Below are 13896 nucleotides of genomic sequence, written 5' to 3'. Positions count from 1 at the left end.
GACTTTCCAAAACTATATTTTGTAACAAGAAATTTGTGGAATGGTTGAAAAACTAGTTTTATTGACTCCATCATAAGTGTATATAAACTTCCGACTTCAACTGTATAAATGGCATTTCATGAACACATACATTACCGGTGAAAAGTTTTAGAACACATACTCATTCAAAGGTTGTTCTTTACTTTGACTCTTTTCTACATTGTAGAATAATAGTGAAGACGTCAAAACTATGAAATAACACATGAAATCATATAGTAACGAAAAAAAGTGTAAAATGAAAATATATTTTAGATTCTTCAAATAGCCACGCTTTGATGACAGCTTTGCACACTCTTGGCATTCTCTCAACCAGCTTCATGAGGTAATCACCTGTAGTGCATTTTCATTAACAGGTGTACCTTAATATAAGTTAATTTGTGGAATTTCTTTCCTTCTTAATGCGTTTGAGCCAATCAGTTGTGTTGTGACAAGGTCAGGGTTGGTATACAGAAGATTGCCCTATTTGGTTAAAGATCAAGTCCATATTATGGTAAGAACAGCTCAAATAAGCAAAGAGAAACCACAGCCCCTCATTACTTTAAGACATGCAGGTCAGTCAATCCAGAAAATCATCAAGTGTTATGATGAAACTGGCTCTCACGATGGCCGCCATAGGAAAGGAAGACCCAGAGTTACCTCTGCTGCAGAGGATATGTTCATTCGAGTTACCAGCCTCAGAAATTGTAGCCCAAATAAATGCTTCAGAGTTCAAGTAACAGACACATCTCAACATCAACTGTTCAGAGGAGACAGTGCGAATCAGGCCTTCATGGTCAAATTTCTGCAAAGAAACCAATACTAAAGGACACCAATAAGAGACTTGCTTGGGCTAAGAAACACAAGCATTGGACATTTGAGTCCAAATTTGAGATTTTTGGTTCCAACCGCCTTGTCTTTGTTAGACACGGTGTGGGTGAACGGATGATCTCCACATGTGTATTTCCCACCATAAAGCATGGAGGAGGTGGTGTTATGGTGCTTTGCTGGTGACACGGTCTGTGATTTACTTAGAATTCAAGGCACACTTAACCAGCATGGCTACCACAGCATTCTGCAGCGATACGCCATCCCATCTGCTTTGCGGGACTATAATTTGTTTTTCAACAGGACAATCAATCAATCAAATGTATTTATAAAGCCCTTCTTACATCAGCTGATGTCACAAAGTGCTGTACAGAAACCCAGCCTCAAACGGCAAGCAATGCAGGTGTAGAAGCACCTCCATTCTGTATAAGGGCTATTTTACCAAGAAAGAGAGTGATGGAGTACTGCATCAGATCACCTGGCCTCCACCATCCCCCGACCTCAACCCAATTGAGATGGTTTGGGATGTGTTGGACCGCAGAGTGAAGGAAAAGCAGCCGGCAAGTGCTCAGCGTATGTGGGATCTCCTTCAAGACTATTGAATAGCATTCCAGGTGAAGCTGGCTGAGAGAATGACAAAAATGCGCAATGCTGTCAAAGGATGGCTATTTGAATAATAACAAATACATTTAGATTTGCTTAACACTTTTTTGGTTACTACATGATTCCATGCGTGTTATTTCATAGTTTTGAGGGCTTCACTATTATTCTCCAATGTAGAAAATAGTAAAAATAAAGAAAAAACTATGAATGAATAGGTGTTCTGAAACTTTTGACCGGCAGTGTACTTTTTCTAACATATTCCCCATCTGTCAAGTTACCCTAAAACTTGGGACTACGGTGAATTAGATCTAAAATGTCAACAATAAACCACTCAAATGACAGAACTGATTATAGCCCTACACCTGGTCTGTTATTTTCTGTACTTCTAAGTACAGTATGTCATGTTATCAGAGTGTGATTTTATACTGCATGAGAAGGGAGATAGTCAGCCTTGTACTATTCACTAACCGGTCAGGCACTGGACACCCAGATGTCATAGGCTTATCAATTGATCTCCTGACAGTGCAAACCACACAGAAGGTGGGGCACACTTCCAATCATCTTTGATCATTTTGTACAAATGTGCAGGCCAATAATCCTTATACTCTTGTATCATTATTTACATTTCAGAAAGCCCATTAGTTTGTTTAATAAAAAATAAAGTTAAAAAAACAAACGAAATTGTGACAAAATATTGTTTCAAGCACAATTTCCCAAATGAGTTATTGCAGCTTGAAAATATTATTGACTTTAATAATATGGCATATACAGAGATGCATTCATACCTTCAATAGGGTCACATAGGCACTGCAGTGTTAGTACAGTACAGAGTCAGACATTACAAGCCATACCTGAAAGGGGAGTACTTTAAAGATCCATAGACTACTGTAGGCTGAGGAAAGCGAGATTATGACCATCCCATTTTTAGAGTGAATTTAGAGTGAATTTCATTCAAAAGGGCAACCCCTGCGGAGTACATTTCTGACATGTCTCATCGGCATAATTAGATGGACAACATGAAGGTGGATATGCTTGACTTTTTAGGGCACAATGAGTAACTCCGTGTCTCTACAATACAAGTCTGTCCATCCATTGTCAAAGTTTAACATTGTGTCATGTCCCTTTTGGTCCAGAAAAGAGGCTCCTATGTGTCAGCATCAATCCTGTGAGCTACATGAGAGAAAAAAAAAAGAAATAACAAAACCAAGAACAAATCTATGAAACACATTCAATTGAAAATCTTGAATACAAATACACTATTTTAAGAAATGTAACTGATTTAGTTGAGCAGACACATTGATAAGGCTACCTACATTGTTTTGGTATCCTGAGTGCTTCCCCATCAGGGGAGAGAACTTGATGCATCACCCCCCGGAACTGATACAGGACTTTCAGGCTCTTCTCCTCCCCCACACAGGGGTCATAGAACCCAGGTAATCCAGTCTGGGAGAACAACACAATAACATCAGTCATCATCACAGACCTGTTAACACTACTTTCTATGCCTAAGGCGGTTTATAGTTTCAAGGTGAGTTTCTGTAATCACACAATTGCAGTAGCATTAGCAGTACCATGATCAGTATCATACTCTGAAAAATGTTAATCAACACATTACTCAACTGACATTTTGCATTCAGTCATGCAAAAACATTTTTTTTTTTTTAAGAGGGCATTTTTGTATTCAGACATTCAGGGCAACCGAGCTATGATAGAGTTAGTCCAGTAACTATAGCTTTATACCTTTGTAGCCTCGGTGAGGATGAGCTTGGAGTCCTTCACCAAGCATTGCAGTGGAACAGACACATCAATGACCTTTGCCCGCTCATGCCTCCGACTGTTGTCGGTCACAAACTTGCCATACCAAGCGTTGAGGATGATGAGACCTGATCCAGGACATAATATCCTGTCAGCATGTTGAGTCAATCAACTAGTTTTATATATTTTCTAATGTTTTCTTATACTGATCATTCTGGTGCTGACAGAAGCCCATGTACTTACCCATTCTGGATTCCTCAGTTTCAATGATCCTGCGCACAGACTCCTGCATTAGCAGAACCTTCAGAAGAGAAGAGAGATGTCAGATTTGCTAAAATTCACACAAAAAAGGAGACCAATAGAGCATTCCAGTCCTAGTGTTTTAGTCATGTATAAGAAATGTTTTTGCTTTGACACCAATATACATTATGTACGTCTATGAGGAGAAGTTGTTTCTGTATGTCTATAACGAGACATCGTGCACTCACAGCAGATTCTGCCTCCTGCTTTTTCCTAGCAATGTCCGAGGCTGAACTCTCCCGGTGCTTCTCTAGGTCCCTATACAGTGGAGAGGAATAATGGAATAATTAGGAGAGCTTCACAAGATTTCATTGCACACAATTTGTTTACTTCTTACTTCTATTAGTAAAGCCAAGCTAGGATGCTGTAAGGCCATCACACACTAGCCATTATGTGTTTTAGGTAGGTTGACAGAAAGTAGTACATACGCATTTTGAGCAATTGAAATACTGTCAGAGTGACACAGACTAACATTAACTGTAGATAAGTGGGCAATCTTACTGTTCCTGCTGGGCACACACGTAGGGCCTTATGATGAGTCTCTGGATAGCGAGGTAGAAGATGAGTGGTCCAACCGTGGCGTAGAACACTGCACTGGGCAGGAGCTGGTCAGTCAGATGGATGGGGAAGAAATATGTCTGGCTGGCACGGTTCAGCCTGCACAAATAAGATGCATCAACAAAAACCATGTTTCGATCCAAACATTTTTATGAGTGTTAAATACCTGAATATAAAAAAAGTATCATTTTCGGTAAACTCTAAATGTCGACAGAACCAACTATGCTTGACAGGTGTGGATATTTTTTGGGTTGGTGAAATAGATCATGCAACAAATGGCAGTGTAAATGTTTTCTTGCGCATTTGGTGATAGAAAAAACAACGTGGCAGTAAACTTGCCGCAGTCACCGTCAGCAGTGTTGTGGGGTCCCCCCACTACGACTTGGAAAAACATGTTGACTTTTAGGCTACATACGAAATAAGTAATAATGAACATCACAGGGTGCTGAAAGTGCATGGTGATGAACTTAATGCTCCTTTCCAATAAATATTGGGGGTCTTCATTTGTATGCTGATGACATGATGATAGCTGCTTGGCTGCCAATTGGCAAATGATCTTGCTGTTATCCATAATCTACCCTCTTCACTGGATCTGCAAACTGTTGGCTAGAGTGCAAGTACCAAGACCAGAGTAGACACGTGCTATTTATTATGTGCCAAAACCATCAACAGAGTTGGGATGGAAACAGAGAGCACTGTTTTTTATTTGGGCTATGTCATTACGCACAGCCTTTTATTAGCATATGTATTCAAAATAAAAAACTGAAATAAAACATTTACCTAAGTATTCAGACCTTTTACTCAGTACTTTATTGAAGCACCTTTGGCAGTGATTACAGCCCTGAGTCTTCTTGGAAATGACGCGACAAGCTTGGCACACCTGTATTTGGGGAGTTTCTCCCATTCTTCTCTGCAGATCATCTCAAACTCTGTCAGGTTGCACAGCTATTTTCAGGGCTCTCCAGAGATGTTTGATCGGGTTCAAGTTCAGGCCACTCAAGGACATTCAGAGACTTGTCTTGAAGACACTCCTGCATTATCTTAGCTGTGTGCCTATAGTCGTTGTCCTGTTGAAAAGTGAACATTTGCCCCAGTCTGAGGTCCTGAGCGCTCTGGAGCAGGTTTTCATCAAAGATCTATCTGTACTTCGCTCAGATCATCTTTCCCTCAATCCTGACTAGTCTCCCAGTACCTGAAAACATCCCCAAAGAATGATGTCGCCGCCACCATGCTTCACTGTAGGGATTGCATCGGCCAGGTGATGAGCATGCCTGGTTGACCAGGCAGCCAGCACTAGGAAGAGTCCACTAGAATGGCGCCGTGGGGGTTGCTGGCGTTTTACGGGCTCCTAACCAATGTGCTGTTTTGTTAGTTTTTTCGTATTGTTTGTTAATTATTTTTTAACGTATTTTGTTTCTGCTACCATCTCTTATGACCGAAAATCAGAACAGAACAGTGATTACTCACCTCGAACAGGACAAAGATTTTTTCTTTCGAGAGTCTGACGCGAAGGATATAGTGCTTTCTCGTGAACGGGACCAAATACCCGTCATTTGCGTGAAGTCAGCGAAAAAGCGGGCGGAGGTCAGGGTGCCTTCTGAGAATTCGTAGGTGAGTGAATAAACCTCCACTACCATCTGTTCTATTGGCCAACGTGCAATCATTGGAAAACAAAATTAATGATATACGATCAAGACTATCCTACCAACGGGACATTAAAAACTGTAATATCTTATGTGTCACTGAGTCGTGGCTGAACAACGACAATGGTGGGATTTTCCATGCATCGGCAGGACAGAGAAGCTACGTCTGGTAAGACAAGGGGCGGGGCTGTGTGTCTTTTGTCAATAACACTATAGAAGGCCATAAGCAAACAAGAAAACTGCCCATGCAGAAGCGATGCCCCTAGTGCCCGGAGACTTTAATGCTTGAAATAATTGGCCACTTTAATAAATGGAACACTAGTCACTTTTAATGTCACTTTAATAATGTTTACATATCTTGCATTACTCATGTCATATGTGTATACTGTATTCTATACTATCTACTGTAATAATTTGTTTTAAAGTTGGAGTCAACGATATGACGTGGATGCACAAAGTAAGCAGCATAGTGGGTCAATTTACGCAACAACTAAGAGAGTTGGAGTACGAGGCAAAACTTTGGCTGTTTTGTTCCTGTGGTAACCACATTGTAAGAGCGTAAAGTGAACCCGTGCACGAGGTCTTTCACCTCGTTCTTCACAATATCTGCGGTGCTGCTACGTCATTTAGCTGACTCTACCTAAGTACTTAGGGCGAGCAAGCAAATACTTCGCCTCCCTCCCAGTAATGAGTGCAAACAGCAGTAACTACACATTTGGAAGCCCTGCCCTTTGTCTGACTCCTGTCCCTCCTATCGCCATTGGTGCACCTTCCTGAAAACAATGGCACAACACATTGCTTAAACCTTTTCTGCCAGTTCATGTCCTAAAAGACTAGAATGTTCCAATGCGGTTAGCCAAAAAGATTACATTCTTCATTCAGATATGTCACATTTCAGGTTAATTTCAGCTTCATCCATAACTTACAGGAATCCTTTTCTCTAACTAAATTCATATACGATTTCATGAGAAAATGTTTCTGCAGTGAGGGTGTGTAATAAGGCGGGGCGATGTCAACCTTTGTTCATAAAATATTGTGATATACGATGGTATCGCCCCCTATTGGCCAACCAATTTACCTTGTTTATTTTGGGGGACGAATCATAATGAAAGCGAATGTTGTTGAAAGCCTGGAGAGAGGCCAAGTGCAGGCACATGTTTCACATTTTCCTTTCTGGTGGAGCTTCAGCATGAAACAGCTTTGTGTGGCACGCACATGACGGAGCAAAGTGATAGTCAACTGATGAGGAACATGCTGTCTTGCTGTAGTGAGTTAGGCTGGAGGGAAGCAAAGCCTACCGTCTTCAGAATTGGATAATAATTGCTTTATTTGCCTCATCCTCCTCTCTTATTTTTAGAACAAGGCCCACACTAGATTTTTTTTGCAAATGTATCAACAGGGCCTTCAGAAAGTATTCATAGCCCTTGACTTATTCCACATTTTGTTGTGTTACAGCCGGAATGTAAAAAAAATTCTCACCCATCTACACATTACCCCATAACGACAAAGTGAAACTATGTATTTCAACATTTTCCAAATGTATTGAAATACAGAAATCTCATTTACATGAAATGTCAATAAGTCAATACATGTTAGAATCACCTTAGGCAGCGATTGTTTACAGCTGTGAGTCTTTCTGGGTAAGTCTTAACATGATGACCAGACCGCACGTCTGCATGCGTTGATTTTGTCCCCCCACACCAGACGTGATCAGGACATGCAGGTTGAAATATCAAAACGAACTCTCGACCAATTATATTAGTTTGGGCACAGGTCGAAAAGCATTAAACATTTATGGCAATTTATCTAGCTAGCTTGCTGTTGCTAGCTAATTTGTCCTGGTATATAAAAAAAACATTCTCGCACACACACTGAGCATGTGCATGGGTTCACTTTACGCTCTTACAATGTGGTTACCATGGGAACAAAACAGCCTAAGTTTTGCCTCACACCAACTCTCCCATCTCTCCCCTTTCAGGCTTCTTCTTCTTCTTTTTTGGACTGACACCAACTTTAAAAGGTGCATTACCACAACTGACTGAAGTGTGGATCTCAGTTCATCTTTCAATCACCCACCACGTGGGTATATGCTCCTAAAAACCAACGAGAAGGTGGGAGAGGCAGGACTTGCAGCATGTCGAGTGTCACAAATAGAACCAAGTTCTATTTTAGCACCTGGCCACGCAGACGCTAGCGAGCAGTGTGGGTGGAATGATTGAATAACGTGTACATTTATTTTGCAACGCTCGCGCACGACGCGTCCGGTCTGGTCAGCATATAAAAGCTTTGCACACCTGGATTGTACAATATTAGCACATTAAAATTCTTCAAGCTCTGTCAAGTTGGTTGTTGATAATTGCTAGACAGTCATTTAAGTCTTGTCAGATTTTCAAGACGATTTAAGTCTAAACTCTAACTAGGCCACTCAGGAACATTCAATGTCATCTTGGTAAGCAACTCCAGTGTATAGTTGGCCTTGGGTTTTAGGTTACTCTCCCCCTGAAAGGAAAATTGTGTCTCCAAATGTCTGTTGGAGAGCAGACTGAACCAGGTTTTCCTCTAGGATTTTTCCTTTGCTTAGCTCTATTCCATTTATGTTTATCCCCAAAAGATTCCCTAGTCTTGCCAATGACAATCATACCCATAGCACAATGCAGCCACCACAATGCTTAAAAATATGGTACTCAGTGATGTGTTATGTTGGATTTGCCCGAAATGTAACGCTTTGTATTCAGGACATAAAGTTACATTTCTTTGCCATGTTTTGCAGTTTCACTTTAGTGCCGTTTTGCAAACAGGATGTATGATTTGAAACATTTTTATTCTGTACAGGCTTCCTTCTTTTAACTCATTTAGGTTAGTTTTGTGGATTAACTATACTGAACAAAAATATAAAAAATGCAATGTAAAGTGTTGGTCCCATGTTTCATGAGCTGAAATAAAAGATCCCAAACATTTTCCATATGCACAAAAAGCTTGTGCACAAATTTGTTTACATCCCTGTAAGTGAGCATTTGTCATTTGCCAAGATAATCCATCCATCCGACAGGTGTTACATATCAAGAAGCTGATTAAACAGCATGATTATTAGACAGGAATCGGGATTCGTCGAACCAGGCAATGTTTTTCCACTCCTCAATTGTCCAATGATGGCGATCGCATGCCCACTGGAGTTGCCTTTTCTTATTTTTAGCTGATAGGATTGGAACCCAGTATGGTCATCCGCTGCAAAAACACATTTGCCTGTTTGTGGCCAGCCAGTTAGGCAAGAATCGTGCAAGCTTTCTCATTCGACCTCTCATCAATGAGCTGTTTTCCCACACAGGGCTGTTGCTGACTGAATGCTTTTTGATTGTTGCACCATTCTCGGTAAACCCTAGACCATGGGGTATTCAACTCTTACCCTACGAGGTCTGAAGCCTGCTGGTTCTGTTCTACCTGAATATTAATTGTACACACCTGGTGTCCGAGGTCTAATTCAGTCCGTGATTAGAGGGGAACAATGAAAAAATGCAGTGGAACTGGCTTCGAGGTCCAGAGTTGAGTTTGAGGGACCTAGACACCCATGAATCCGACAGAGAGAAACAATATTTCCTGACTGGATATTTTGTGCTCTGTATAGCCTACATTCCTCTCTTGCTTTCTGTATATAATGTTTACTCAAATAGGATAGGCAAAGTAGTCGGAATATCACTCGTGTGCTGCCTGACTCCGTTCTTTACTGCACATCGCCAGTCAAGTTCAAATATGCTAAACCAACGTCTGTCACATCAAGATGTCGTTACCATCTATGATGGCTGTCAATCATTATTGTTACTAAGTGAAGCTACTGCATCCTGTCCTTTGTCCAACTGTGTTTTGACTGCAGTTACTACGGTTTACCATCAGGCTCAGAGTTCAGAAAACTTTAAAGCCATTTTTCTTAGTTTTACTGTAGTTACTGCGCTTTGCATTTGCAGAGTAGTAGTGTCAGGTTTTGGGGGATATAGAGATATCTATTATTTTAAATACTATTTAATATATTAATAATAATAAATCTATTATTTTACAACTATGTGTTCCTAAGTTTTATGTCATTGGTGTTACCACCTTGAAAATCACTCATTAAAAAGATAAGGGCCTTGAGCATTCACTCCAGTGGCAACCTTATCAGGGGAGGGGTATATTTGAAAGACAATTATTAGCTAATCACACTATTTTAGCATGTACTACATTTTAGGATTCCATTGATAATTTGGTGTGTCTAAATGCAAAGTGTCATTGGTATTACTCAAGTTAAATGAAGGGGAATTACATGATCAACGATATCACTTAGGTAAATTATTTTCAAAGGGTTAATGACCTTAGCTTTGAGCACCTGTGACCTCCATTTTAGAAAATCCTTAATTACCTGAAATGTGTCTCTGGTGTTACAATGATATGATAATGGTACAAATATTTAAAGTCTTTAATCTACCATATTAGCTTATTTAGAAGGGTAAGATATACCAAATACATTTAACTAAAACAATCTTGAAAAATAAAGTAAATATTTTCCAATAAGCCATGCCACCACAATTTAAGAACAACCCAGATGCCTTGTGCCAACAACTACGGTACTGAGATAGTGTGGTTAAAAGGAAAACTTACTAGTAAAAGGCATTAGCAGATGGAAAATTTTGTATAGAGGGAGAGTAAACAATAAAAATAAAAAGTTGCACAATAATTATGATCCCAAACATTTAATTAGTATGGCAAACAACGTTTTGGCACACCTAGAAGAAAACTGAGCTATACTTACTTTATCTTGAGGGAAACTCCCTGAGGTACTCCTACACTGACGGTTGCCCCCAGGACACTGTGCCGACTGATCTTCCTCTCCGCACCGTACTCCACCACTGTCCCAAAAAAGCCAGATCTACAAGACAATGACAGACAGTCAGCAAGTCTTCCCATGTTGTCAGTGGCCTGACCTGATGATTTATAATAAAGGTTTCAGTTCTAAGATTCAATGGCCTTAATTTACCAAAATAAACTAAGGCTAAAATCGTATCATGAAGTGGACATACTTGATTGAGCCCTTGACTTTGGTCTGTTCATCGTCCTGGAACTTGTACTGGTAGCTCATCATCATGAAGGAGTGAGGGATCCCAAGCTGCAGAGGGCCAACAAATACAGGACAGGAAATAGAGAATACATCCGCAACAGACAGTCCCTTCTTATACTACAATTGCTGTATATAATTATCTTATGCTGTGCTGACCTGCATGGCGAAGGTGAAGTGGCTGGTCTTGGTGTCCCTGACGATGCTGGTGTTCATGGAGGACTGGGTGCCCCAGCGCCATTGCAGGTAACCCATGGTGTTCTTGTCCAGGTGCCGAGCCAGCACCGTGGTGCAACCAGGCCGCACGCCCCGGGATGAGAACTGGAGTCCACACTGAGCAGTCACAAAGCTGGAGAAAAACAATGGTCATTATTCAGTATATGTCTTCAGCCTGGAAAAAAACAACTTTCATTCTACCATATGTCCTTTCTGATTCAACTATAGCCCATACACAATTTGATGCAGCTTTACAGATTTCAAATGTCCTGGAATCTTGACTTACCAGCGAGCAGTGAGGTTGCGGAATATCTTCATTCCTAAGAGGGGCCCGTGTGAGTCTCCTGCCCCAAACTCTACCTGGGTAGGTACACAAATATATAACCTCTCACATTGGACTACTCAGTGTAAAATAAAACACAAATGTGATAATTGTTTGATTTATGTAGTGTAGGTGTGTGAGCATGTGAAAGCACTAGCTTGCATTGTGTGTGAGTGATATGTAGGTAGAAATTGTAAATGATTAATTGGTTCCTGACCTCCCCCCATCCCTTAGCAGAGGTGACTCGCCGTAGTGCCAGGTTAATGTTTCCTCCTCCGTTTCCGTTATGGGTTGACAGGGAGCCAGAGAGAACAGCTGTGTCTGTGGTGGTGAGGGGGGCCTGCAGTAGGTAACAAATAACAATACTCCTGATTATCCAATGTGATGGTCCATCAGCCATACTTTTACCCACTGTGACTTTGCCCCATTTTCAAACCCATTTCAAGATTTTTTATTACCTCTATGGATTGTGATATGTGCATCTTGTTGATCTCAACATGTGGGAAGCCCCCTCCGGGCAAATCCTTGTAATCCTCCTCATAGCGATCAAAGAGGTCTGTGGCATCTACACCCACACTGATCATCCCCTGAATGAGACACAGTCACATCAATAATTTATCATGTAATAGCAGGATGTCAGTCATATAGTTATGAATACATTAGCAACCATCACAAACCTTGGGATTAGTCCTCTGCTGTAGCCGTCTCTCCTCCCTCTCTCTCTGCAGACGCTCAAACTCCTCTCGGATCTCTACTGGAGTTCTTTTTCTCTCCACCACCTGGAATCAGTATAGCATTTGAGCCATTGCTGCCTGATGATCAGCGACACTCATTACCTTGACAATGAAAATATATAGTACTTTTCCTGCCACAGTACCCTATGTATGTTATAAATACAAGCCAATGAAAAACTGCTGGACTAACCTCCCATCCTTCAACATCCAGCCCTCTCTTGCCATAGATGTCATAGATGGCTCGTAACTGTGGGTCACTTAGGACTACAGCGAGAAACATGCAACTGATCAGTTTCAATGAAAGGTACACATGCATACAATCCTGAGCAGAGAAAATAATAGGTAAGTTGAGCTAAATGTTCAGCTGAAACAGATCAAAATCATGATGGTAAATTACATGAAGTCCCAGTCTAGGATTCATCTTACCCTCATAAGCTTGATGCACTAGGTTAAAGAGCTGCTCTGCCTGCCTCTTTAATTCTGGGTCTCTGTGCTTGTCTGGGTGGTAGAGCATGCACAGTCGCCTGTATGATCCCTTCAGCTCCTCCTGTGTCGCCTAATGGACAAACATAACAAAAAGTGAGAATTTCAACTTACTTTTAAGAAAGTACTAGTTAGTTAATATGATTCCACTTACAGTTATACAAAGTCACTAAGTTCAGTGCAGTGTTGCCTTGGCTTCTTTGACATTGCAAGTAGACATATACATCTTTACAAATAGGTTTAAAAGTGACAACACCTAAAATTAGATGTGCAATTAAGGCCTGACTATGACGGGTGGCAAGCCAAAGCAGCTAGTCTTTGCTTGGCAGAAACAAACAATTTGAAAGCTGGCCATTTTCTAGTCTACTCAGAACCAAACCTCTCGTGAACAGTGGCATCCTGACAGTTACTGGATTTGGTTCTAGTGGAGAGTTGGGATGTTTGGCTTCTGGTGCCAGTGGCAGGTAGAATCAGGGCGCATCCTCTTAAATTCTATAAATATTGCCCTAGGCTAGCCACATTTGATAGAAGTTAGGCTAGCCACATTTTACAGAACAGTCCGAAATCAATGATAAGCGAGGGTCAACTGACTTAGCTAGCTAGCTTAGATGGATAGCAAAACGGGAATCCGCTTCAATTTGTCCCAGAAAACTTTAACAAATGAATCAAACCGACTGTGAAAACACTTCTCAAAACATCCACACAAACACATCCAACAGGATCCAAACATGCACTACCTCTCTTCTGACATTAAGTAAAGAATAGTAATCGTTGTTGTCGATTTCATCGTCTTCTAAGGCCGGCGCCATGTTTACAACCTTTCATCTCCACTTCCGCTATGTCTCTGTGCAACACTTCCGCTGTTGTTGCCACCTTGTGGACTGGATGTCCTTATCAAGTGCGCCTATAAACATTTTTTGACAGCGTCCAAAACCAGCGCACCAGAAATATTAGAAATAACTTTTAATTGCGCAAATTAGGCTATATTAATCAATTTGATCCATAATGTGCCTCAAACGGGTGTTCTAGTTCCTAGTCCTAAATCGTTAAAAATCAACAAAAAATACATTTGACAACTGTTTGGCAACTGCTTAATAAATAATTGGGTAGGCTTAATGGGCGCAGTGCATCTCTCTCAGCTTGCTTTACAGGTCAGATTTGTGAAAACTCACACTTTGAGTCTGCCTGTCCTTGTTACAATGTTACACAGTTGTTAATAAATGACTCATCCAATTACATAATTCCGTGTTATAATACACTTGATTACAGCTAAATTAAATAATTGGGTAAAGAAAAATATATACCATATTCAGTGCATTGTGCACATTATGCTTTTTCATTCCTTTTTATATATTT

General features: G+C 40.7%; 1 protein-coding gene across 1 annotated transcript; it reads right to left on the bottom strand.

Moving 5' to 3' along the window:
* Positions 1-41: 41 nt before the first annotated feature.
* On the bottom strand, positions 42-13390 carry LOC135504242 (dnaJ homolog subfamily C member 11-like). The gene is made up of 16 exons (XM_064922624.1): positions 13278-13390; positions 12484-12613; positions 12248-12321; positions 12001-12102; positions 11782-11910; positions 11541-11663; positions 11288-11361; positions 10945-11134; positions 10751-10836; positions 10483-10599; positions 4003-4158; positions 3690-3759; positions 3445-3502; positions 3187-3329; positions 2760-2889; positions 42-2616 (listed from the first exon to the last, which is right to left on the bottom strand). The coding sequence occupies exons 1-16, from the start codon at positions 13347-13349 to the stop codon at positions 2591-2593; spliced, it is 1680 nt and encodes a 559-aa protein (XP_064778696.1). The 5' UTR covers positions 13350-13390; the 3' UTR covers positions 42-2590.
* Positions 13391-13896: the final 506 nt, after the last annotated feature.

The sequence above is a fragment of the Oncorhynchus masou genome, chromosome 18 (assembly GCF_036934945.1).
Source record: "Oncorhynchus masou masou isolate Uvic2021 chromosome 18, UVic_Omas_1.1, whole genome shotgun sequence".
NCBI lineage: Eukaryota > Metazoa > Chordata > Actinopteri > Salmoniformes > Salmonidae > Oncorhynchus > Oncorhynchus masou.
The sequence above is the reverse complement of the archived record's forward strand: the minus strand, read 5'-3'. Positions and strand labels throughout refer to the sequence as shown.